Source organism: Rhincodon typus, chromosome 4, assembly GCF_021869965.1.
Source record: "Rhincodon typus isolate 14 chromosome 4, sRhiTyp1.1, whole genome shotgun sequence".
NCBI lineage: Eukaryota > Metazoa > Chordata > Chondrichthyes > Orectolobiformes > Rhincodontidae > Rhincodon > Rhincodon typus.
The window spans coordinates 107,617,211-107,644,017 of record NC_063335.1 but is presented as its reverse complement, the minus strand read 5'-3'; the positions used below and the strand labels follow the sequence as shown (position 1 = coordinate 107,644,017).

The window sequence follows — 26,807 nt, the reverse complement described above, 5'->3', positions numbered from 1 at the left end:
TTCCTGTAAAACAGGCAGGGGCTGGGTCAGGGATTGGGGGGAGTGTTTTAAATGTAGGACCAGGAGGGTACAAGATGGCGGGTAGGGGAGAGTTGATTCCTAGTTATTTAATTAATGTATTTATTTGTTTAACTGTACTCCCACCAATTGGTTTTGGTTTTGCTTTTAATTATTCGAAGAGGGCGATGTGTAAATGTTATCGCAATTTTTTTTGTGTGACGGAGGGTTGAAGGAAAAGTTTAATTTCTAAACCCTGACGGTTTCTGGAGCTGGTGTATTTTTTTTTCGAATTTCCGATTGTTGGAAGGGTTTTAATTGTTTATTTTTTTTTCTTTCTCTTTCTTCCCACCGGCTTTGTTTGTTTTTTAAAAAAAAACTTGCTGCAGATTTGTCGTTGGTGCAGGAGGAGCTGCAGGAGGATCTGGACGGATGTGAGTGATGAGTGAGTGGGCCTGGCGGGGAGGGGTTGGGGGTTGGGGGTGAGGTCGGTGGTTAAGGTTCTGACGACTCTTTTCTCTCTCCTCCTCACCCGCTCCCTCTGTCCCTTCTTCATTCGGGAATTTGTGGCAGGATCTAGGTTTTATCGAGCAGATCTGTCTCCCCACCCTGAAAGAAAAACAAAACCGTTTCGGCCTCAGATTAAAGGGGGAGGGGGGAGATGTGGAAAGCAGCGATAAACTTCTTTTCTGCAATAACTTGCCAGTGTTTGATTCTGTGTAGAATGTATTTGACAGAGGAGAGTCCGACTTGGACACTGTGGTGGAAGCGGAAATGCTGAAGCCTAGAATTTGGAAGAGATAATGGAAGTTTCTTTTTAGAAAAAAACTGGATTGTATGGAGTCCATCTTCGTCTTTTTTTGGGAGGGAAAGAGAAAGGAAGCTGAGGTTTTATGGAGAGGAAATTGGGGGTTTTATTTGTCCTCCGATCGGGAACACATTTCCTGGAATTGCGTGCTGTCAGTTTGTCTGCCAAAGTGCTAGTTGAAACTGTTTGACTGGTATTATCATTTCACCAGCTTTATTCAGCAGTGCGTTGGAGTTGACTGTTACATACATGTGAAAACTTAGAAGTAGTTGCCAAATTAAGGCAGTCCAGTTGATTTCTTTTGCTCCATTGTTGGGTAATGAGGGATGTTCTCCCAGTCCCTAGTCCAAGTGGCCATTTTTCATGTGTAACTTGGATGGCAAGCGGTACTAGGTAGTTTGATTGCACTATCGTTGAGCTTGCTGCTCATCCTTATCAGATGTTCAAAACATAGTTCCAATATCCATCAGGCTCAGACAATATCTGTTCTAGGTTTAAAAAAAAAACCCATCTAACAATTTTGGCAATTTTACCACTGCTGCTGACCATAACTTGTGAACATACTGAAAATCTGAGAATGTTAATGTCTGCATGATTTGGATTTTAATAGAAGAATAGAGAAAAGCCATTGCCATTTTTATTCTGAATTTTCTTTTAAAATTTTTCACAGTTACAGCGGCACACTTTTTATGACATTCTGAAAATGCAAACAATGTTTTGAATGTGAATGTTGGAATATTTTACAATGAATTGAATATTAATTTTTAAGTTGAATTATAAATGTTTGAAATTGTCAAATGTTGCACCAGTGTGTGCATAAGCCAGTTACTTCTGAATCCCTTTCAATTTGTATATTTGCGAGCAGCTGGCATCTATTTTTGAATGTCCTTTAGACTTTTTATACATAGGTGCAATGTCTGAATCAGTAACATGTATGTATATACATACGTTATGTTTTATATGCATATGTTGTCAATACACAAGTACAAGTACATAAGTATTTTGGCAAAATATGTGTTTATTCAGATTTGTGTCATGATCCCTGTGCTAAGTAATGACTGTGTACATATTGCATCATGGCTTTGCATGCGTATGTGCACAATGGACGAGCAGCTTTTAACTGTGCTGTCCCTGTGGACTGAAGACTCATTGAATTTCTTGGTCTCAACTAAGCTGACAAAGCTGCTAAGTGTAAATTGACATGTTTCCTCACAATTGAAAGGCCAGAGATTTGAGTTTATGTGCACCTTGTTTTGCACGCCAGACCTTGAAGTTGCATTGTCAGAATCCTATAGTTGTCAATACTTGGTTCAGAAAGTTAGCAAAAGGAGAGAAAAGGAAAATAGATGAGTGCGCTCGGGGAGCTTGTTTGTGTATCTTTCTTTCGTTGTTTTTGCAAATATTTAAATTTTCACTACAACTACAAGTTGGCAATAACCTAGGATTCTGTAATGTTGTTGAAGTCTTCACCTCTTTAAGATAATTAAGGGAAGGCAAGGCAAGGAGGTATCACATCGCTTTATGATGCATATGTATTTCAGAAATGGATCTGTCATCCTAAAATAGCACCAATGTGGTAGCAACTGAACCCCATGTATTTTGAGAGTAGTTCCTACATCAACATGAGGTTGAAGCAAACTTTGACAGGTGCATTTGAATTTCCCTATTTGTAGACTTTGACAGATTTATTCAAGAGGGTAACATCAGTCAGCAAGAGTTAAAAGTATTTGGCTTTGTGTAATTATTTTAATCGATTTGTTCAGTTCTCTTACAATAAACTTATGGAGCAGGTGGTACTTGAATCCAGGCTTTCTGGCTCAGAGGTAGTGGCATCACCTCTGTGCCACACAAACCCATTTTACTTTCATTGGTGTTATATCTGTTTGGTCTTGTCAAATGTAGATGGTACATTTGTTTATTTCTAACTACAAAATGATGAAATAAATGAATTTCATGAGTAACTTGGACTTCGAAATATTAGAGGTCTTTCATCACAAGAACCAAAACACTGATTTTCAGTTACCAATTCAAATATCCTTGCTATGAGAGTTATTTATAAGCAGTTTAAATTGAGTCAGAAGGCAGATATCCTTTTGTTTGATTGCAAAATTCTATATTAACTTTTGCATCTGAAAAAGAGGGACCAAGGCAGCATATAGCAAAGATTAACTGTGATATGGGGCATTATGAACAAGTAAAAAGGAAAGGGGCTGACTTGGAGCCAGAAAAGAAATTACTTAATGGCAGAGAGCATGCCCGTGATATTAAATGTTTTTCGATCCACTCCCCAATGTGCCTGATTCTCAAGCCCCACTCCTGGGGTCCCCACAAAAGTTAGTGATTTAATGATTGCACTCCCATTTGTCAGGTTACCTGTTGGAATCAAGTTAACAGAAAATACTGACCAACTTCCTGTACTTAACATGAGCTACTGTTTATTCTAAATAAATTGTAATCATAAGTAAACAGCTATGAGCTATTAGCAGATGGCTCTACTCGTTAAAAACCTAACCATCTTCAAAAACTCATACAGATGTAGGTAAACAATAAAAAAAATTGCAGGAGTAAAATGGAACCATAGTTAAATTGTGCCCATCCACATCATTCATTGAGATGACCCTTTCGCTTGCCAGGGCTTTGTTCTTCTTCTCTTTTTCTCCCTCCAGGCTCCTTCGCTTTGTACAAGGCATGGCATAACTAGTACACTAACTTAAAATGTCTCTTAGCAGTTGTCTTGAATCAGTAACTTGTCAAAAATGATGGGAGAAAAATTGACTTCCTTCAAACTCCAGATAATCTTACTGTAGAGAAGTGCACACACAATTTGTCCTTCCAACATTCTGAAGGCTTTTTTCTGTATTGTTCATGCCCATGAGCTGTTCAGCTTCCCCGGAAACAGAGTTGTCATCACCTTTTGGCATTCATGACTGCTATGTGTAATTGCGACCAATCAGCTACTTGTTGCTGACCAAAATTAATTCTGTGTGCACACCCTGGTGTGTCTTCTACAAATGGCTTCTCACATGGCATGAACAAAGTAGTCGTGTGAACACCACAGTTTCAGTAACTTGTTTTTAAAAGTGTAACAATTTCTCCCACAACCCTTGGTTTTAAAATTGGATGTAAGCATAAGTCAAAGGAAGTCTTTTAAAATGTTGCTAGCTTTTCAAGTAGAAAAGCTACCTGGCACAGGAAGAAATAGCAACAATCTCTTTGACACTACCTAATCTTCAGTATTTCCACATTCAGGGACTAGAAAATTGCAGATGTTTTACCCTTGTTCCCACCAAAAAAAAAGCACAGGATTAAAAAGAGCCCATTGTAATGATGGTTCTGGAGACCGCACAGTATATGAGCCAAAATTCCCTTTCAGTTGCAAACACATTTGAACAATAAATGATCATTGACTTGAATTTGTTTGAGATGTACTATTTCTGATAAATGTGATTGAGTTCTATGTTGAAATAATGACGATTGTTATGAAAATAGTGCAGTTAATGATCTGTAGATGGATTCTGAAAAGATATTTGCTATGTGACCATAAAATAGGCTTCACCTTTGTTAACAAGTCTGTGCCATTGTCTCTAAATTACAATGTGGGTGCTAAGCAGTGCATGTTGGTGTTCCCAGCAGGGTTACAAACAGAACTACTTCAATATTTTTAGTAATTTTCTGGAAATGGGTATTCACAATTTTTCAAGTTTATTGATAATAAAATGTGCTTGTATGTGAGGAGTACAGTACGAGTTCAGTTCAGAATGATATACTAGTAGAATGGGCAGAAACATGACAGATATCAAAGGTGTGCAATTTATGTATTATGTTACAAAGAATTAGGAATGGCAGTGGGAAGTAGATGACACGACTTGAAGGGGTTGCAGGAACAGCCAGCTAGGGATTGGCACAAGCCTTCAACATTTCACTATAGTTAAAAATGACAAGTGAAACAGAGCTGCATATTGTCAGCAAGCTTACATGTCATTTTATGTATCACAGTGAATAGTGTTATTTGGGTCTGGAAATTGCATAGGGACATGGATAGATTGTAAGTGGGCAAATCTCTGGCAGAAGAGTTCAATGTTGAAAGGTGAGAGGTCATCTCGATCTGAGAAAGACAGATCAGAGCTCTTCAAAATAATGAGACAGCAAGAACTGTGTGCAATGAGGGAGAGTGGGGACCAAGTATAGGAATTATGAAAAGGTTAGTGGTGTTGTAGAGACAATAATTTAGGCCAATGGAATTCTGGCTTTTACCTAAACTGTTTGGGCTAAAGATATATGGGACCTATATGGGACTCCGGTTAGATCCATCTGGAGTACTGTATTCAGTTCTTGATGCTGCATGTTTGGGAAGATATATTGACTGTAGGAGGAAATGAACGTTGAGGGGATTTGACCAGAGTTCTGACACACACGCACACACCCGAAAGCTGATATCGATATATCAGGCATGCTATACCTGTTTTATGAGTACATGTAGTACAGATTTATTTGAAAGATATTGGCTCTAAAAGGGCTACATTATGAGAACAGGTTACAAAGGTCAAGCTTGTATTGACTTGTACAAAGATTGAGGGTGATATAATTGTGTTTCGGATAGTTTCTCGCCATCTGGTCTTTGAACTATTTCTTCTGGGGTGGAAGTCCAGAACAAATTGGGGCATAGCCTCAAAAGCTTGAGTTAAGCTGTTCAAGGGTCATGTTGAAAGACATGTCCTGACCTAAATGGTCATGAAATCTGGAATTCTGCCCTTAATTGTAAATTTCAGAACTGAGATTCTTGTAAAGCAAAGTGGTTGGATGGAGTTAGCATGCAGATCAGACATGACGTAATTGATTGGCAGATAGGCTCAAGTGACAAAATGTCCCACTCCGGTTCCTTAACGTATTCTTTTTGAAGGTGGCAGAACAAGTTTGAAGTGTGCTTTTAAAAGGAGCATCTTTGGCATTTTAGTTTTCGTACACTGTGTCTTTGTTCTATGAAACTAAGAAGTTATGTTAAACCTTCATAAATTACTGCTACAAACAGAGATGGAGCATTGTGTCCAATCCTGGACACCACACTTTAGGAATAAATTAGACTTTACAGTGCAGAAATTATTCTTCCTGAATGCTTCCATGTATCGGAGACTTTAGTTTCTCCACAAAACTGAAGGCTTGGAACCCAGAAAATTAAGCAAAGATTGTTCCAGATGAAAATTTGATACAGTGGATGTAGAGAAATGATTTTCACTGGTACGAGGGTCAGGAGCCAGAGAAAAGAGAACTCCAGTAATTTTAGTTTTAATATTGCTTATAATAATACTGAATGCATTGTCTGAAAGGGTTTTGGAAGCAGATTAATTGAATGGAACTTGGATGGGGGCAAATATTTATGGGTGCAGCAAAAACAGGGGAGAGTCTAGTTCGGCAGTTTCTTTGAGTAAGAGGCTCCAGTAAGCTAGTTTGGGTTGGTCTCCTGTGCTGTATAAAGTTAAATTGTCCCAGGTAGCTATGTTTAAAGTCACTGTCTCTCATTTAATCAGTAATTTGCTAAAAGTTGCATTTTCTTTCTAAATGATTCCAAAGTTTAACTCCTCCCTTTTATGTACTTCTCAGCATTTTACGACACTCGGATGTTAGGAAAGTTTTTAGATTAGCTTGATGGCTTAGTTGCAAAGCACTATAAGCCTGCTTTCTGTGCTAAGTTTCAGGTATGTGTGTGTTTTTTTTTGCATGCTTTATACTTTAGTTGTGATGCCAGTGTTCTCTTGGGAGGGTAGGTGCAATAGTATGTAGATCTAACCAAAATAAACAAAAGAAGATCATATTGAGTAACATGTTAAAAGTCATGAGTTACTTGACGGTTAGGCTTTTGTGATTTTATCATTATGACTGAACTGTGAATTTCAGGAAGGTCTCGTTCAGTCTTCAACATATGCTGTGTTTTGGTTATGCCAGCTGGGGCAATTGGCAATAGTGCCTCTGGTTTGGAGAACAATAGTAACTCAACATTCCTAATTCTGACTGCACAAGATTTTTTTTTTTTACAAGTATGTGAATTAGTACAGGATCACGCTAAGTTTTGATATCCACCCCCCTCTCAGCCACATTTAAACAGCATGCTAATACTTTTTCAAACTTCTATGAATTTTATCATAGGCGCTAATTGAACTGTATGCAAGCATTTTGCATTTTAGAACATAATTTACATGATGTCTGCCTCAGGATTGGGAGGTTTGAAAATAAGTTGCTTGAGTTAAAGCTGCAAAGAAAATTGACGGAGCTTGCTTTGACTAAATAGTTTTCTGTGATCATCGTGGAAGGTTTTTGATCTTAAATTGAACTTTGACTCTAGAATGTGACACCTCAATGTATTCCGTAGAGTCTTCTAAAGCAGCAGTATCTGCCAAGAAAAGCATGAATGAAATTTGCTCAGTTTAACAATTCAAATACTGATCTGATAGAAGTATTTAACATTGGATTAAAGACATGTTTTAATTATTGGGCCAGTCATTTGAGAAATAATGGAATGTAGGCTGGTCTTATGTAAACACATTGTGAGAGCATAGTAAACAATAAGGATGTGGTAGGAAAAAAGGTTGCATAGCTGAAATGTTTGGAAGAGCCAAGACCAGAAGATACTTGCATATATTTATGAATGCAAGAATATTGTGAGAATAAACATATATGAAGAACAATAGCATCGTAATTTAGAGGCCCAGACTAATGATCTGGAGTCAAAACACGTTTCTGTCCATGTCAATTTGGTGGGCCTGGAATAGGAAGCTAGTATTGTAATGGTAACCATGTAGCTACTAGATGATTGTGAAAAAACAATTTGGTTCATAGATATCTTTCTCCCAAAAGGATATTAGTCATCCTTGCTTGGTCTGCATGAGTTTGACTCTTCAGTACTCACTGAAATGGCTGTGTGATCCACTAAGTGGTCAAGAAGGTGGCACATTTTCAGTTTCTCAAATGAAATTAGACGAGTCCTTGCCAGTGATATTTTCCGTAAATGGAGAAAATAATTGAACCAAGAATATTGAAGTAAATAAATGAGAAAATTGGAAATCTTTGGTGCCTTTGCTTGGTGTTTTAATGTATCAGATAATGCTGTTGTGAAGCATTCTGCAGGTACCCTTGCAGTTGATTTCAAACAGTTAAATGCACTAAGTTAGTGCATGTTTTGATAACATTTCAACTTTGCATTTTTATATTGGTAATTTTAGGAGATTCATGACAGAACAAAGAACAAATTGATCAACTACATGTGACTAGTTTAAAAATTGTAAGAATCCATAATCAAATGTTTTTATACAAAGTTCATCATGTTGGTATAACCTAATGGCTTCTGGTGAATTAAAATGTCATTGATTCCCCAAATTTCTGAATAGTGAAGTTCCTTTCCATGTTTTCAGATTGAAAAGTTAGCCCTTAAGTCACGCCCCTCTGGGTGTTGTAAATTTATGCTGTGTCAATTTCAATGTTGGAGCTTTTACTACAGCATCAAATTGTGAAGACTGAAGTAGGTGTACATTTATCAATGTTTTGTTCTTACTTCAGAGTACTGCTTGTAAGGTTTTTGCATAAGTGATATCCTTTTAAATTTTCTTCCCAAAATGACCCAGATACTCTACTGGATGTTATCTATCTGGACTTCAAGAAGGCCTTTGACAAGGTGCCGCACAGGGGGCGGCTGAGTAAGATCAGGGCCCATGGTGTTAGAGGCAAGGTGCTGGCATAGATAGAGGATTACTTTCTGCCAGACAGCCAGAGAATGGGGTTAAAAAGGTCTTTCTCAGGATGCCAGCCGATGACAAGTGTTCCACAAGGGTCAGTGTTGGGACCACAACTTTTCACTAAATGTATTAACGATTTAGATAAAGGAACTGAGGGCATTCTGGTTAAGTTTGCAGATGATACAAAGAGAGGTAGCAGAACAGGTAGTATTGAAGAGGCGGAGAAGCTGCAAAAGAATTTGGACAGGTTAGGAGAGAAGGCAAAGAAGTGGCTGATGGAGTGCAACTTGGGAAAGTGTGAGGTCATGCACTTTGGTAAGAAGAATAGAGGCGTGGACTATTTTCTAAATGGGGAGAAAATTCAGAAGTCTGAAGTGCAGAGAGGCTTGGGCGTTCTAGTCCAGGATTCTCTCAAGGTAAACTTGCAGGTTGAGTCAGTAGTTTGGAAGGCAAATGCAATGCTGGCATTTATTTTGAGCACACTTGAATATAAAAGCAGGGACGTACTTCTGAGGCTCTATAAGGCTCTGGTCAGGCCACATTTGTAGTATTGTGCAGTTTTGGGCCCTTATCTCTGGAAAGATGTACTGGCCCTGGATTGGGTTCAGAGGAGGTTCATGAGAATGGTCCCAGGAATGATAAGCTTAAGAATGTTTGAGGACTCTGGGTCTATACTTGATGGAGTTTAGAAGGACGGGGGAGGAAGGGAAGGGACATCTAATTGAAACGTGAAGAATACTGAATGGCCTGGACAGAGTGGATGTTGGGAAGATGTTTCCATTGGTAGAAGAGACTAGGACCCAAGGGCACAGCCTTAGAGTAAAAGGAAGACCTTTTAGAACAGAGATGAGGAGAAACTTCTTGAGCCCGAGAATGGTGAATCTATGGAATTCACTGCCACAGAGGGCTGTGGTGGCCAGGTCATTTAGTATATTTAAGATGGAGATAGATAGATAGGTTCTTGATTGTCAAGGGGTTCAAGGGTTACAGGTAGAAAGCGGGAGAATGGAGCTGAGAAACTTATCAGCCATGATTGAATGGCGGGGCATACTTGATGGGCTGAATGGCCTAATTTGTGCTCCTATGTCTTAGGGTCTTATGGCCGAGTGGTAAGATTGGAGGTTTTCTTCTAGGTTGCCTCCTGTGATGCTCTATCTATGAAGTTATAGCCATTTCAAAAGTGTCTGAACTAAGACAGGGACTACCAACTGAATATTTGTGTATCTAACTAATACTGGCTGTTGTCCCCTGGGTCATTATTGAGGCTGGTCCCAATTACTCACTGCTCCGTGGAGTTGTCACAGATGCACATGTGTATGTGAATACGTATTTCTATATATATTATATGGATCTTCAATAAACTGTTAACAGAGCAATCCCCTGCCTCAATAATGCATGTGATTCTAGGTATGGAATAATTAGAACTACACGTCCTGAAGAGTAGCCAGATATTCTACAGATATGTGCTTGGTACCAGGGACATTTGTGAGTTTTTTTTTTTATTTTTGTTTCAATTTGCTTAGAAACTGATTTTTGCCAACGTGAGATCTTTATACCAAATTGTTGTGCTTTAAAATCTGTATGTTGTGAATGTTGATAGCTGCCAAGAAATGTTGAGTCATACCAAACTACTTGATATACCTGACTGTGATTTTATATAATCACCTGTGCACTCCAGTGTCTTTCTTCACCATGTTTCCCAAAGCCCTTAGGGCACTATTTTTGGCAGACCTATTCTGGTGGCAAAATGAATCTTTAGTCTTGATTTGTGAGGGTAGAGGAGTTGGCCTAGCCAGAGTGGCCTGGGCAGGCAAGGTGTTTCAGTTGCATGGAGCATCCATGTCCCTGAGACACCTTCTGGGCTGAAAAGTAAGGGCAGTTTAGAAATTCTTAATTTGCTAAAAGACCTAGCTCTTTCAGGGATATGATTAATTTCCTCTCTGAATCACTTTATGTTTGAGGACTGTTGGTACCTTTCTGTGTCTCATTGGAACTCTCAACTTTCTGTAACAGATGGAATTCTTGTTTTGTTTGAATACACCATGCCCTTTAATATGAGGGAGCATGAGCTGGAAGGCTGCCCACTGCACTTGGCATTATGACCTAGATTGAAATTTCACATTTCTTGACTCGGTCAGATATGGAGAGTCTATTGAAGTCTTAAGTGGCCCTTAATCACTAGACTTTTATGATGAATGTTGAAAAGCTGCTTAACTCTGAGGGAGTCTTTGCTTGTAGTTCATGCTGTAGGATAGCAACCAGCTAAGGCAGCCATTGCTGATTTTACTCCCCTTTAACGTAGATCAATATAACTTTCAAAGCAAGAACAGCTGAGAATTAATTCTTCCCAGACTGTAATAACTTCGTTCTAAATGGTTCAGTAGGTAACTGGATAAACTTGTTGCATCTTTACAGCTGATAATGTTCTAGATGACCCTGGCAGATGTAAAGAAGTCCATGGTGTTGTCAGAGGAGGAGCATTGTCTTTAACTCATTTGTCTAATTCAGATTCTTATCAAACTGTAAAAGAAAAAGTGTATGTCAAGAAACTTGATAAAAGTGACACCAGTGTTTAAGTGAAGGCCTTTAGAGCCAACTTCTGAAAGTCAGTCTGAAGTTAAATGACCACAATGGCAGTGTGACTTCACTTTGCTGTGTGAGTTGAGTTTGCAGTCAAATGTATGAGAGAAAGTCTATTGCAAATAATTGAGCAATTGGCTTAATGAAGTCTTGAGTGTAGCAACTATGACTTCAACCAACTCAATGATATTGTTTGTCACAGCAGCATTGTGATAGCAGTGCTATTTACACCATATAGTGCCTTTATTGCTTGTATTTGCTCTCAACTGGCTGGACATTTGTAACAATAATACAGTACATCGAATTTCTGGTTATCAACACTATGTATAAGGAGTCGTTCAGATTTAAAGTACAAACAGGTTGCAATTACAATTAACATTTCTGATGTCTCTGCCAGTTGGTGTGGATGACTACAGCTCAGAGTCTGATGTCCTTATTATACCTTCAGCCTTGGATTTTGTTTCTCAAGACGAGATGCTAACACCGTTGGGCCGACTGGATAAGTACATTGCTAGTGAGAACACGTTTAACAGGTATGATGTGGAGAAGTACAATTAATGCAGATAATCCTGTGCAATAATTATTTCTCTTAAAGATTAAAATTTCTGTTTTTGTAAGTAAGTATATTTCATACCACAACCTGATATAGTTGTACAGCATATACAAAATCAACTAAATAATGCTAGATTTATACTTTTTTTGTTTTGTGAAAAAGTGTAACCACAATACATAACATCGTGATTTGATAATTGCACAACTAATAAAACCCCATCATCAAGCACTTAAACTTTTGAACTACAGTATTTTCACACACCTGTAAATTAGACCTAGTCTTGTACACTATGAATGTAATTTATGATATGCTTTTTGCTAATTCAGAAACACAATTCAAGTTTGTTAAAATGTTTTATTGTGGAAATAACTGGGGTAGTATTGAACTATAAATGAAGCAGGTTTAAGGATGACTACTCATCTGTGCTGCTTTAGCTGATCTTGATTTATATGGCAGTGAAACACTGCACTGGCCTTGGCTTGAAATTAGAGAAGAGCAATCACGAACTCCTGATACACTGACCCCTGCTGAATAGTGTAAATACTGACTTTGTCCAGAATGATGCCTCCTTGATGAAGTAATGTAAGACTCTGTAGCGTGTGCCATTATATTGGAGTTTTACTCCTATTTAAATTATTATATTGAGGGAAATAGAAAAATAAAACAGTGGGGGTGGGGAAAAGTTGATAACTAATTTCTGTAAATCTATTTTGACTTCATTTTTTTCCATCACTTTGTAATATGGCAAACAAGAAATGCATTTTCTTTGTCCCATATCACAACCCTTTTTTCTAGTAAAGAAGTGGAAGTTGGATTAGAAATTATCTCTTAAACTGTACCTGTGCTACTCCACATAGAGAGGTCTGAGTTAATCTTCCTCCCTGAAAAGAGATGGTGGCTCACTGGTTAGCACAGCTGCCTCATGGCGGCAGGGACCCAGGTTCGATTCCATCCTTGAGCGACTATCTGTGTGAAGTTTGGACATTCTCCCTGTGTCTGTGTGGGTTTCTTCTGGGTGTTCCAGTTTTCTCCCACAGTCCAAAGATGTGCAGGTTCAGTGGATTGGCTGTGGTAAATTGCCCTTAGTGTCCAGAGTTGTGTAGGTTAGGCGGATTAGCCATGGGAAATGCAGGGTTATAGGTATGGGGTTGGTGGGAAGGAGAGAGTCTGGGTGGAATGCTTTTAGGAGGGTTGGTGTAGAGTTAGTGGACTGAATAACCTCTTTCTTCACTGTTAGAGTTTCAGAATATTATCATAGAATCATATCTATCGTTGTCATTGAGGCTGTACTCTTTTGCACTCAATCGCAGACAGTTTCACGTATAATGGGTGAGAAGAGTAGGCTAGTTAATAGATATTTCCCAAGGATGTGCTTAATAAACTGGACAGTTTTGTTTGCAAAGTAAATGTATTTTACGTGCATTGAGTTGGAATCATGAAGAAGGGAAAAGAGACAGAGTGTAAGCTTTGGTTCTTGCCATCCTGGGGTCTAAGCATTTTTGCATCTGAGAGCAATGTTACAATTCCTGAATAGAAGCAATAACTCCTTTTTAAAAAAAAAAGTTGGATTCTCCAACAAAATTTCAAACTTAGATTTTTTTGCGTGTAACAAATACACTAAAACCAGTATTGCTGAAGTATTGCTTTGTGGGCAACTAATACTAACTACAGAAATTGTGACCCTTGTTAATGTCTTAGCATGACTTCTAACCCCACAGGATGACAGTGTTCTTGGGAAAACATCTAAAGTCACTCGGGTGTGACTTCTTCACATTGTGTCGTCATATGGATTGACCGTTGAAAGGCACTTTCCCTCAGTTTTTGGAGTATGCCTGGACTGATTACTGACAGTACGGCCCCGTTTTAATGATTTTTGCCTCCCACCCTGGCAAGGGTAAATCTTCAAGATTCTCTAGAGTGCCAAAGGATGTGTCTCTTTAGCCAGCTTCACGGACTTGTGAGACAAAAATCATAGCACATCACAGGACCCTCTTCTTTAATCCATTTGCCTTAAATTAAAGCAACAGTCCAAAATATCTTAGAAAATTTCGCATTTGAAGTAAACGTGCATCCCATTGAGAGAATAGAAACTACTTGCATGGTTTCTGGGTTAGTTAGAAAAATCTTAGACGTAGTGATGACTTAAAATCAATAAGATGTACTGGCTGACCCTGGTGGATCAACAATGCAAGCCCATTTTGAAAGCTGTGGTACCGAATACAAGTGTCATTGCTGCATGAATATTCAGTTTGCATTTCCTTTTAAAAATAACGTTTGAGTATTTCTGAATTTACTCTATGTCTTGAAATGCGCTTTTGTGTCTAAAAAGGATCTAGAAAGTCTAGGCCCGAAACGTGAGCCTTCCTGCTCCTCTGACAATGCTTGGCCTGCTGTGCTCATCCAGCTCTACACCTTGTTATCTCCAGTCTTGTGTAGATGTGTTTGTGTCTCACTCATAGTGATAGAATGCTGTAGGAACTGATGCTGGTAACATTTGTATAACAGCAGACCATTTTGGGCCTGGCCTGACATGGAGTCTGTTGTACAGAAATAATTCTGTGTGCATCAGTTCTTTCTACTCTGTGCAGACTTTACACTAAGAAGCAAATTCTGAGATGAGACCAAATGACCTTTTAGATTTCGGAACCACATCTTTTAATTTGCTGCCTGTGAACTTTATGCAGTACAGTAAGATCCGGACAGGTCTGCAGTGTGATAGGTGCTTGTTTTGTCCACAGAAAAAGTAGATTGCTGTGTGGTTTCTGTTATATAGCTAGTAGGGGAACCCACCTTGTGGTCCTTCATGCTAACAAATTGTATTGCACCATCAGATTACAAGTAGTAAAGCTGTTACATAAACGTAATGCAAGCATTAAATTTGGATGTAGATACTGAAACTCTTTCCCCTTTATTTTGTATCAAGTATATTCTGTTCTTTTGAGGAAGGAAATTGCAATAACTATATTTTTGTGCTTAGGTAAGCCTACAATTGTGAAAATTAATGACATATAGGTTTAGTGAAAAGTGAGGTAAAGGGAATCGTCTAGTCCATCAATGCAATTTAAAGTAAAACTTGTACATCTCTATGATGTGCCTGAAAAGTTATTTTATACAATATCACTTAATTTGGTTAGTTCATGAAATATAAACTTCTGTGATAAAAGTAGGCTTCTAAGTACAAATCTGGAAATGAAGCTCTGCGTATTCTTCACATTACCTAACAATTAAATCTGAAGTGATGCAAAAATATTATGTTGAAGATGAAGTTTAGATTTTGTGAAATTACTTTTTGGAAAAAGATTTTGTTGTTTTGTAAGGCTGTATTCTATATTTCATCCTCATTGGAAAATTGAGGATTTCAGGGAAGAAAAAGTTTGCTTTGGTTTCTATATTTTTGAGCACTTCGACGATTTTATATTTTCAAGGAATTTAAGTCAGTTCTGATATAATGTTATAGTTCCGTTGTCGTGCGATCTCGCGTTACAGGAAAATCGCGCAATAGCTGCACCATTTAAACTAATGGGGCCGGAATTGTGTTATAGCCAATACAGGTGAGGAGAGTTCGTGTTCAACAAATAGCAGTCTAAATTCTTCAACCAAGTTAAAGCCAATTTGCGTTGAAGAAACACGCATTATATCAGAACCCCCTATATCTTCTGTTTTATATTCACACGGTTGAAAGAAGTGCTGTGCACATTTCTTCACACTAGTTTTTCTTACTCAATGGTTTGCAGTTTTCCGTTGGTTTCTGTCAACTGATAGTATGTGCCGAGATTGAATAAGTGCAAACTAAACAAATGTAATCTTCAATTAACTAACAAGACATCTCAAAGTAAAATACATAAGGACAGCTAATTTTCAACAGCATTTTTCATTTTTAAAAATGTAAGCTGAGTAATAGAAGGAAAGATAATGGTACAATCAAGATGGCAGAATTTGGTCTAGGTTGACTCACTTATTATTAGTGCCAGTGGTTTCTTTTGATCAATTGGACCTGTTCTGGTGAATGTGAAGTATGCCATGAACAACTTGAATAAGGGAGAGGTAATTCTGGTATTCTGACCAATGTTCTCAACTACCAAAATATCATGTTGGCATGGGAGCTTGCCACTTTGCTTTTGTCTTGGATTTATGATTGTGGTGAAAAGTAAAAAAACTCTGTTGGCTCCTTCATCCTTTTTCAGAGGGTCACTTGCTCAGACATATTTTAAGTTTTCAGTCAATATTAAAACCAACTACCAGAATGAACTTTGGGTTAAAACTTTACTTTTGAATCAATGCTTGTTGAGGAAATGTCCAAAATATTTTTAGATCTAAGAAAATAAGTTTAATTCAAATGAATGTTATGAATCAAAATTCAAGATCTTAAGCAGACAAGAGGGGGATAAGAGATGATTATCCAAAGAGGAAGTAGGTTGGATGAGTTTAATGAATGTTTTGCATTCCAATATGTTGTGTTGACTTTCCAATTTCAGTTTACCCTGTCTACATCCCTAAACTATAATACAGTGCTGTTATTTTGAATCTTTTACTTTTACTAATGTCGACACTTCACCTTATCCCGTTTGGCTTAAATTGAGGTAACTTGTAATTTCTCTCTTAACTCTAACCTCATAACCTTGGTTCTGCTGCTGCAACATTTTTATGTTTCTGAAACATGATCGTGCCTGAAAAGGGGCATGGCTTTTCTGATTTCTGATCCTCAAAGTCCTATTCCACCAAATCATCCCAGAAAATTCCATGTGCTGAGTTCACATAACTAATGTCATCTCAATAGATGAATGATTAAATGAAATGTCCATGCTAATCTTTTTTTCACATGAAGCATGGCAAGGTCTTTCAGTTGTCTTGTCAGAGAAATTAAAACCCTTAAGTGTAATTTAATTTATTAGTAAAATTTTTAAGATTTATTACACCAAGGTCCCTTTGTGACAGCCTGTTTATAATCCTGAAATATAGCAGCAAGCGAATCCATAGTATGATTATAAAGTTGAGGCATTGAATTAGGTGCAGTGCTAACGTAGGTTGGTGAGGACAGGATGATCAAATAGGACTAAAGGGACACACGTTAGGCAAGGTGGAAAGTGGAAGATGACAATCCAACAAAAAGTAGTAGTGGTGTCTTGGCGAAGGAATCTATCGGGTGTGTCAGGGCATACTGTCTAACCAACTGTGAAGTTCCCAAGCAATCTGGTTCATGCTATGGTCATGGCCGGCGAGTAGATATATAATTTTCAACAGTCACTGAGCATGTGGTTTCAGTTTAACTGTGGAACATTGTAACTTATCCAGTAAAAGGCATAGGGAGATAACACAGGAGGAGAATACTTGATATTTAGGACAGTCCAGATGTACTGGTTTGTGGAAGGAAACAAAGTCACTCTTGAAATTGGTCCAGATGTTCAGGAAAGTATAAATGAAACCATGAATAGCACTCTGAGGAAACTAGATAATGACAGTTACTGAAGGACGTTGGGCACAATGGATGAAGACAAAGATGCAGACCAACTTTGGCAGTTGGGAAATTCCAAAAGCAAATCATGGGAGTGGCAAAGACTTACTGAGCTGGGAAGTAGTGATTCATTTGTTAGATAAAAATACAGTGGCAATCATGTAAGGCAAGTACAAACATAATGGTGTGGATGGAAAAGATGGTGAAGTATTTTGAATGGTGGGATGACTGCAATTTTGAAGGGCAGTGGATGTGTCTGAGGAAAAGGACGTGATCACAGCCTCAATTTTTGTACCACAAACAGTCATTGAGAGGAAGTGCGAAGATATTCTGATTAAGTATTAACAGGATTTTGCTGATTAAAAATGACATTGTTTTATTGTAAATAAAGTGATGGAGGTGAGAGACAAGTCTACATTTGTAGAATTGTCTTGCAGATCATTGAGTCAAAGCTGATGAATTGCAGAGTGTAATTACGGTTAGCTTACAGAGTTCATTCCATGGTCTGCAAAAGCAAAAGGATAAAGGGAATGAAGTATGAAAAAAGGATATGTCCATCATTTTGATCTTGGCTTGGTCTCAGTTCAAGTGGATCATATTTTGGAGCATTCATTCAAGAATTTGTTTATTTGTAGTGTTACTATTACTTCATACATGCTTTGTTAATATTAAGACGCTTCTTGAAATCCATGTAAATTCTGAAAGACTGTTTATCTTGAGTTGCAATCTGCAGAAAAATATTTTTTCTAAGTCATATGCAAGGAAAAAAACTATTGGGAAAATATAGAATAGACATTGTGATGGATCACAGTGTTCAATATGCTCAGCTAAAGAAATTTTGGTTTTTACAGTTCACTTACGATTTAACAGATCTCAATTTGAAAACTTACTAAGGCACAGCTGCATGTCTGCAATTTTAATGAAAATTCCAAACATTATTTGAAATTCTGTAAGACCTAATAACTGAAAAAATACTCTATTGTACAACACCTTTGATGACCACAGGTCATTCTGAGGCCTTTGCTCTCAGCAAGTGCCATCACTGCTGTCAATTCAGAAATGTGGCAATCTCATTCCCTGCAGCTTTGTTTCCAACTTTTTCTTTTAAATATCAAATTGAAGTTATTATCTTGCTAGCTGTTAATGATCTTAATTTTTCTGATCAATTCTCATATCTGTTAGCACTGTGCTGGATTCAGCAGATCAAAAACAATGACTTCTCTGGTCAGCTGAATCAATGCTGCATCATGCTTGCATTTTCTGTGACTAATTTTTGCAATTTGCTTGTTCTGGTTAGTCCATTTTCCCTCCAGTAATAATTAACATGTGTTTTTGCTGATGGAGGTAGGGATAAAGGGCTTTCGGATCCTAAAATTGCTGCCAAGAAGCATCAAGTGACAGCATTACTTATCTATAGCTTTGCTCACTCGAACGCTTCTCTCTGCTTCACTTTGCAGTACACTTTTGCGAGACTGTAACTCTAGTTTTGGAGATCACGACATGCCTGATTTAAGTGAGAATTTGCTACTTGTCTTCTGGACCCTGAACTGGAGCTCATCTATATGTAAAGAAAGTTCAGACCTTGTCAACAGCAAAATAGCTTATCTTATCCAGATTGTGTTAGTGAATTTTTGATCTGACAAGCGAAATAATTCTGAAGTGGGTGTCTCCTGAATTGTTAGTTAGAAAAAAACTGAAAGAGCTGCGGATGCTGAAAACAGAAATTGCTGGAAAATGTCAGCAGGTCTGGTAGCAACTGGGGAGAGAAATCGGAGTTAACATTTTGGGTCTTCCAACCTTTCTTGAGAACTGATGGTAGCTAGGAAAAATTTCATTTTTATGTAGAAGATAGAGTGGGGTGGAGGGGGTAAGGAATAAACAACAAGTGGAGATAGAGCCCAAAGAGAGAGAAAAACAGTTGGATAGAGAAAAGAGTGGGTAACGGTCAGCCGAGGAGAAGGGCAGCACAGTGGCTCAGTGGTTAGCACTACTGCCTCAAAGCGCCAGGGACCTAGGTTTGATTTCACCCTCGGGCGACTGTCGGTGTGGAGTTTGCACATTCTCCCCGTTTCTGCTGGGTGCTCCGGTTTCCTCCCAGAGTCCATAGATGTGCACATTAGGTGGATTGGCCTTGCTAAAATTGCCCACGTGTTTGGGGATGTGTGGGTTAGGTGCGTTATGAGACATGCAGGGTTATAGGGATAGGCTGCTAATGGGAACCATTAGTATGTAATAGTAAATCATGTGATAACAAGGCCTGGTGTGTGGCAATGGGTTAAGGACATGGGAGCAGGTGCCTCAGGCCCTAAAATTGTTGAACTCAGTACTGAGTCCAGAAGGCTGTAGAGTTCCCAAGTGCAAAATGAGGTGGTGTTCTTTCAGCTTGTGCTGGGCTTCACTGGAACACTGCAGCAAACCTGAGACAAATATTGCCCAGGGAACAGGGGGTGTGTTGAAGTGGGAGGCAGCTGAAAGCTCAGGGTCTGTTTTTGTATTTAGAAAACATTAGTGTTCTGTAAAGTGGTCACCCAGTCTATGCTTCATTTTCTTCAATGTAGAGGAGACCACATGGCTCACAATGAATGCAGGAGACTAGGTTGAGGGAAGTGGAGGTAAAGCACTGCTCCATGTGGAACATCCTTCTTCAGATAAGGAGATCGAACTGTAAACAATACTCCAGGTGTGGTTTAATCAAGATCCTGTACAGTTGCAGCAGGACATCCTTGGTCCTGAACTCAAACGCCTTTGCTAGAAAGGCCAGCATACTACATACCATCTTCACTGTCTGCTACACCTGCATGCTTAGTTTGAGTGGCTGGTGTACAAGGAAATCCAGGTCTTGTTACATTTTTCCCTTTACCTAACCTATTGCCATTCAGGGAGTCTGCCTTCCAAATGGATAACCTCACATTTATCTGTATTATAGTTCAGTTACCATACATCTGCCCATTCACTCACCTTTTCCAAGTTGGACTGAAACATCTATGTGTTGTACTTAAATTTCACCTTCCCACTCAGCCTTGTTGTTTGCAAACTTGGAAAAATTTCATTTATTTCCTTCATCTAAATCATTAATATGTGTTGTGAATAGCTGGGGCCCAAGCACTGATCGCTGTAGTATCCTCAGAGTCTCTGTCTGCCTGTTGGATAATGACCCATTCATTCATACTCTTTACTTCCTGTCTGCTAGCTATTACTGTATCTATGTCAATCCCCAATTCCATGTGCTTTAATTTTACGCACTAATTGCTTTTGTGCAATCTTATTGAAAGCCTTCTGAAAGTCCAAGTAAACCACATCCGACGAGTCATCCTCATCAACTCTGCTAATTGCATCCTCAAGATACCAGCAGATTTGTCAAGTATTATTCCCCTTTTCTAAAACTATGCTGGCTCTGTCTAACCCTGTCACAGTTTTTGTTCTGTTATTAAATCTTTTATTATGAACTCGAGCATTTTCCCCACTATCAGTGTCAGGCCAGCAGTCTGTATTTCCTGGTTTTCTCCCTACCAACATTTTTGAATAGTAGGTTGTATTATCTAAACTCCAAATCATAGGAACTGTCCCAGAGTCTTTCAAATCTTGAAAAATTACCAGTGATATGGTGACTATTACTAGGGCCACTCCCGTAAGTATTTTGCAAAGTAGATTATCAGACCCTGTGGATTTATCAACCTAATCCCATCAATTTCCCCAACACCATTTCCCTATTAATAGTGTCTACCTTCAGATCCTCCCTCCTCAATAGACCTTGTGTTCCCCAACATTCCTGCTTTGTGAAGACAAAACTAAAGTATATATTCAATTGGACTGACATCTGTTTGTTCCCTATTCTAACTTGTTTTGTGTTCGCAGCAAGCTCACTCAATTTTACGCGTTTTCCCCCCCCCCCCGCCTCCTTAATCAACCCCTTTATCTTTCTTTAACTGAAATCTAAACTGCTCCCAATCCTCAGGTCATCGACCTGAAGCTTCACTCTATGTTTCATTCCATGGATGATCTTGACCCAATTTCAGATTTCTGAAATTTGTAATTTTTTTTTTTGACCTACTCTCCATCTTCTGGCATGTGTCATGTAACTTCACTGGTTGCAATGACGTGGTGAAGATCTGCATTTAGGTTTTGATTAATGTTATTTTTGTAACAAGGCAGTGCGAGAGAGCTTTGATCTTTTAGAGCTACATTTTCAAACTTCTGAAATAGTACCCAGTTTTTTTGCTCTAGATTTTCTGACACAATACTCCATGTCAAAGTGGAGGCTGTGACCCCTTTACTACTCCGAGTGGCCAAATAAATAGATTTTTGAGTGCTGTGGCTCCCCTATGGGGAAGTAATTCATGTTCCATGTACTTGACCTTCCATCACTATAGGCCCTAGCATTCTATGTAAATTAGTAGCTGCTAGTAAATATTCCTTTCTCTGCCAGGTTTTGAGGCAACTGAATTTTTTTCACTTAAATGCAGTACATCACTTTCCATAGGGCAAATAAACAGCTTTATGTTGAACTGATTTCATTACATAGATGAATGTGGATTGCTTTCATTTGCTAAAAAGTGAAAATACTGAAGTCAAGTATAATTGGCTAATGTGTACGGCATTATAGGGCATTTCAAACTGTGTAGTGCATAACGTAGCCATTCATTCCATTGAGTCTGTGTCACTTCTTTGAAAGAGCAAACCAATCTGACCAACTCCTATTTGTGTTTAGTCATGCTTAAGTTTTTAGTTCAAGATTATAATGCTGTTGGAAGATACCAAATCAGATAACTTCAGAATATGAATCTGCTTTATTGGAAAATACTGTCCTGAAGTAATGTGTGGTAAAGATCTTTGCTCTTTTGGGCTAGGCACGTTTCTCCATTAACCTCGACCATGACCTTTTTTGCCCTGAAAGTTGGCAATTTGTGTTGGCAACTCTTCAGCTCTTCAATCAAAGTGACCATTGTACCCATGATAACAAACATCTTGTCAGGACTGGCCAACCAATGTGGTTGCAATAACTCAAAATTTATTCTAATTACCTGGGGACGGGAAGTGAAAGTGTGCGGTGGTTAAAATAATTTCTTTTCGACAATTAGGTAAAATATTAAAGCATTTTGACTTTTTTTTTGAAAACAGACAAATGGTAGCACGAGGTTTGCTCGATACGCTGCGGGCAGTCAGCGATGATGAAAAAGACTGCCTGGCAGTGCTGGAGAGAATAAACAAGCTAGCAGAAGATCCAGGTAACATGATGTACATGTTTTGTATTTGTCCTATGTGAATGATCTGTAACATAGTAAACAGTATTTGAAAGTATTGAAACATATCATACCATTTGGTACATTTCTGATATTACACTTCATTCCTATTTGTGCTGTCTGAAGTTCCAACATTTGTGGATACTTGATCTCTCTTCATTAGTGCATGAATATTGGAGTTGGAAAAAGCATTGTGGTTTTTGTAAGTTGTATTGGCAATTTAAACCACTGTCTAATGACGGAATTTATTTCTTCCGTGTGGTTCAAATTAACATTTTGAGTTTTGCCAATTTCTTTTGTTTTTAAAGCCACTTACTTCTACTTGCTTTTGGATTGGGTACTGCACTGTTTGATGAGAGAAAGCACAGTGTGCTGACGTGACAGAAGAATTTGGTGCCCTCACATAGGCTTGAATCATAGAATCCCCACAGAGTGGAAACAAGCCCTACAGCCCAACAAGTCCACACCGAACCTCGGAGCATTCCACCCAGACCCATCCCCATGTAATCCACCTAATCAACACATCCCTGAACACTGAGCAATTTAGCATGGCCAATTCACCTAACGTGCACATCTTTGGACTGTAGGAGGAAACTGGACCACCTGGGGGAAACACACGCAGACACGGGGAGAATGTGCAAACTCCACACAGACAGTTGCCTGAGGGTGGAATTGAACCCAGGTTGCTGGCGCTGTGAGGCAGCAGTGTTAACCACTGAGCCACCGTGCCACCCCTAAGGCGTGACCGTGACTAATAAGCAAATGACAAGCAATTTAGATAATTGTAGTTGTTCATCCACACAAACCAGAACAGAAAGAAGGGAAAAGTGCATCTGTTTCGTTTTGGATAAGTGTGTCTGTCATTTTATTTCCCATGCGTTATCTGAAGGCCCTGTTAAATTTGGGAGAATAGATCAAATCACCACTTTTTTCAGTTTAAACTCATGATTTGACTACACACTTGACCAAAAGAGCTTCTTTGTAGTTTTACAGCACAGTCACTTACGTTGTCTCTGGGGAATTTGCTTGTGATATTAGGTTGTAAAGGAATCTACAATTGCAGTTTACTCCATTATTATATATTTGAAAGTTGATTCTGATTGTTTATGAACAAAGAACAGGATTAGGCCACTTGACTTTTTGAGCTTGCTCTGCCATTCAATAATATCATTACTGACTTGATTTTAACCTCAACTTGACATTCCTGTATACTCCTGATAACGTATCTACCTATGTCTAAAAGATATTTAATTCTGTAAAGACAGTAAATGCAGAAAGGAAATTCCAAAGACATTCGGGCATCTATGAAATTTTTGTTTCTCCTCCTTGTACTGAATGGACAGCCCCTTTTTAGACATTACCCCTCGTTTCCTCCAAGAGGGGAGGTGGTGGCCTGTGGTAATGTCACTGGGCTTAGTAATCTGCAACTCCAAATAAATACCCTGGGGTCATGTGTTCAAATCCCACCATGGTGGATGGTGAAATATGAATTCAGCAACATCTTGAATTTAAAAGCTGTTCTAGTCGCAACCGTGTAACTACTGTCAATTGTTGTAAAAACTCATCTGATTCACTAAAGTCCTTCAGAGAAGGACATCTGTCATCTTTACCTGGTCTTGTCTCCATGTGACCCATAGCAATGTGGTTGATAGTTAACTGTGCTCTGGGGAATTAGAGGTGGGCAATAAATCCTCGGCTAAATAGCAATGCCATCAAAACAAATTTTGTAAAAATTAAAGAGGAAATGTCCTTTCCGCATCCACCCAATCAAGTTCCTTCAGGATCTTGTTTTAAATAAGTTATCTCTGACTCACATAAACTCCTGGAGCGTACAGGCCTGCCCTCTCCTCATAAACCAAACTGCTCATTGCAGGTACTAGTCTTGTAAAAGTTCTCTGAATTGTTTCAAAAGTATTAATATAAATGTGATAACCAGTAGTGTAGACTTACTGGATACCTGCATATTAACCTTAAGCAATGCATGCACAAGGACACCCAGATCCCTTTTCTTGTGAGCTCTGCAACTTCTCCCCATTTAGATAATATGCCTTTTTTTTCTGCCAAAATGGACAACTTCCCACCTTATGCTCCATTTGCCAGATCTTTGCCTCTCGTTTAACCTGCCTATACCCTGTTGTGATTATCTTCATTGTACAGAAGTGCAAATTGTTAATTATTGACTTTGCTATGACCCTGTTCAAAAAGAAATAGTGACAATCACTCTTGATGTCCAGGGAAGAAGTAAATTTTATAATTTTAAGGTAATTTGACATTAGCCTCCCAGTTGTGAGAAGTATTTCCTTGAAGTGCACGTCTGAAGAATATTTTACTTAATACTTGAGTAACTGCTTTATTGACTTCTTTAAATTTCAGCATATATTTACAGTCTTGAAAAGGCAATTATGTGAAGCATTCTAGTTGCTATCTTACGTTAAGTTTTGCATTAGGAGTGGCAAAAGCATTAAAAACTGTGTGCGCAGATTTGATCTTTAGTGATGTGAGACAGTGAGAATTGGAGTTAAGGATGTTGTTTGAAAGTGCAGTAACCCATTTTTGTTATCCATTCCAATATGAGCCTGTTTGATTTTTATAGCATTCTACCGTATTTAAAATACATGATCTACTGCAGAAAGTGCTCTCATCAGCCAGAGTTTTTTGGAATTGTATTATGTGCTTACCACTGCTCCAAGTTAAGCACATAATTACTGATGACTCATTCCATCAGGCTCAAGACTGTTGTCATAACCTTTTGAGATTACAAGTAACCAGTGCACAAGTTTCTGTGCCAGACGATAATTTGTTTAAACTTGTTTGAAGAGTTGAAGTGAATTTGGATAGTAAGTAACATATGTTACCTGTATTTATGACTGTTGCTAGGTGTTTCTGCTCAAGGGACTGGAACTTGAATGATTTAATTCCATATGCTAGTTGTGCGTGCAGTTTAGGAAAAATCTCCAGACATAGCATTATGTAAATATGAAACCAGGAAAGAATTATTGAAAAGAACATTATAATAAGCAGAAACACTTCCCTTCCTGAAGTAACTTGAATAACTTACAAGTATCAGGAGCAGAGCTCCAAACACTTCTTGACTAAATGAATAAATAATTAATGTTTGTCCTGGTAAGTGAATCCAATTTCCATCATGCAACTTGTGCTATGATTTCTGTGGTGTACACTTTGTTTATTCAGGAATAAAAACAGAAGTTGCTGGTAAAGCTCAGCTGGTCTGGCAGCATCTGTAAAGAAAAAAGACCTGAGTTAATGTTTCGGGTCTGATGACCCTTCCTTAGAACTGATGGTAGCTGGGAAAATGTCGGTTTATATGCAGAAAATAGGGAGATGGGGTCGGGAGTAAATGATAGGACAGAGCCTGAAGAGAGACAAGAGCAGTTGGATAGACAAAGGAATTGATAACGATCTGGCATGGATGGTGAATAGCTCTTTAATGGGGACTGTTCGTGACTAACAATAGGTAGCATGTAACGGCAGGCTATGTGATAACAAGGCTTGGTGTGTGGGTTAGGGGTTTAGGACATGGGAGCGTTTAGGCCCTAAAATTTATCAAACTCAATATTGAGTCTGGAGGGCTGCAGGGTCCCCAAGCGGAAAATGAGGTATTGTTCTTCCAGCTTGCATTGAGCTTCACTGGAACACTGCAGCAAGCCAGAGACTGAGATGTTGGCCAGGGAACAGGGTGGTGTGTTAAAGTGGCAGGCAACAGGTAGCTCAGGATCTTTTTTTGCAAGCAGAAAGTCGATGTTCTGCGAAGCGGTCACACAGTCTACGCTTCGTTTCCCCAGTGTAGAGGAGACCACATTGTGAGCAGTGAATGCAGTCAGCTAGATTCTGGGAAGTGCAGGTGGAGTGTTGCTTAACCTGGAAGGTATGTTTGGGCCCTTGGACAATGGGGAGGGAGGAGGGAAATGGGCAGTTCTTTTGGTTTTTACTTTGTTTATTCACTTGTGGGACATATGTCTCTTGCTAGGCCAGCATTTAATCACCCGCCCTAATTTGTTTGGAACTGTATTATGAGCTTATCACTGCTCCAAGCTAAGCACACAATTATTGATGGCACGTTGCATAAGTACTATCGGTATGTTTTGGGGGTACCAGTTACATAACTGTTTTACATTTATTTCAGTTGCATAATCAGGGATTCCAATATTTTAGTGTGAAATATTCTTGGTGTTCTCTCTGTATGACTTCATTATGTAGAACTGGGAGACTCCACTACAGGATCAGAATCAAGTTTTCATTAAAGATAAAGTTAACCGGTAATTAAACGCAAGTTCAAGAGTGAAAGCTGGAGAACGTAAGAAAGATAAGAAAAATAACTTCCAACATAACTTATGAAATTTGTGATGCAATATAGGCCATTTAGTAAAGGGAGTGCAGCAGGTTCCATTTCCTGGGCAGTGAAAAATCATCAATTTTGCAAACTAGTGAATGA

The 26,807-nt window shown here is 38.7% G+C and overlaps 1 protein-coding gene across 1 annotated transcript; it reads left to right on the top strand.

Annotated features, from left to right (window-relative positions):
• On the top strand, positions 1-22,377 carry LOC125482984 (serine/threonine-protein phosphatase 4 regulatory subunit 1-like). The gene is made up of 4 exons (XM_048596191.1): positions 1-81; positions 387-431; positions 11,507-11,642; positions 22,233-22,377. The coding sequence occupies exons 1-4, from the start codon at positions 75-77 to the stop codon at positions 22,375-22,377; spliced, it is 333 nt and encodes a 110-aa protein (XP_048452148.1). The 5' UTR covers positions 1-74.
• The last annotated feature ends 4,430 nt before the right edge of the window (positions 22,378-26,807 follow it).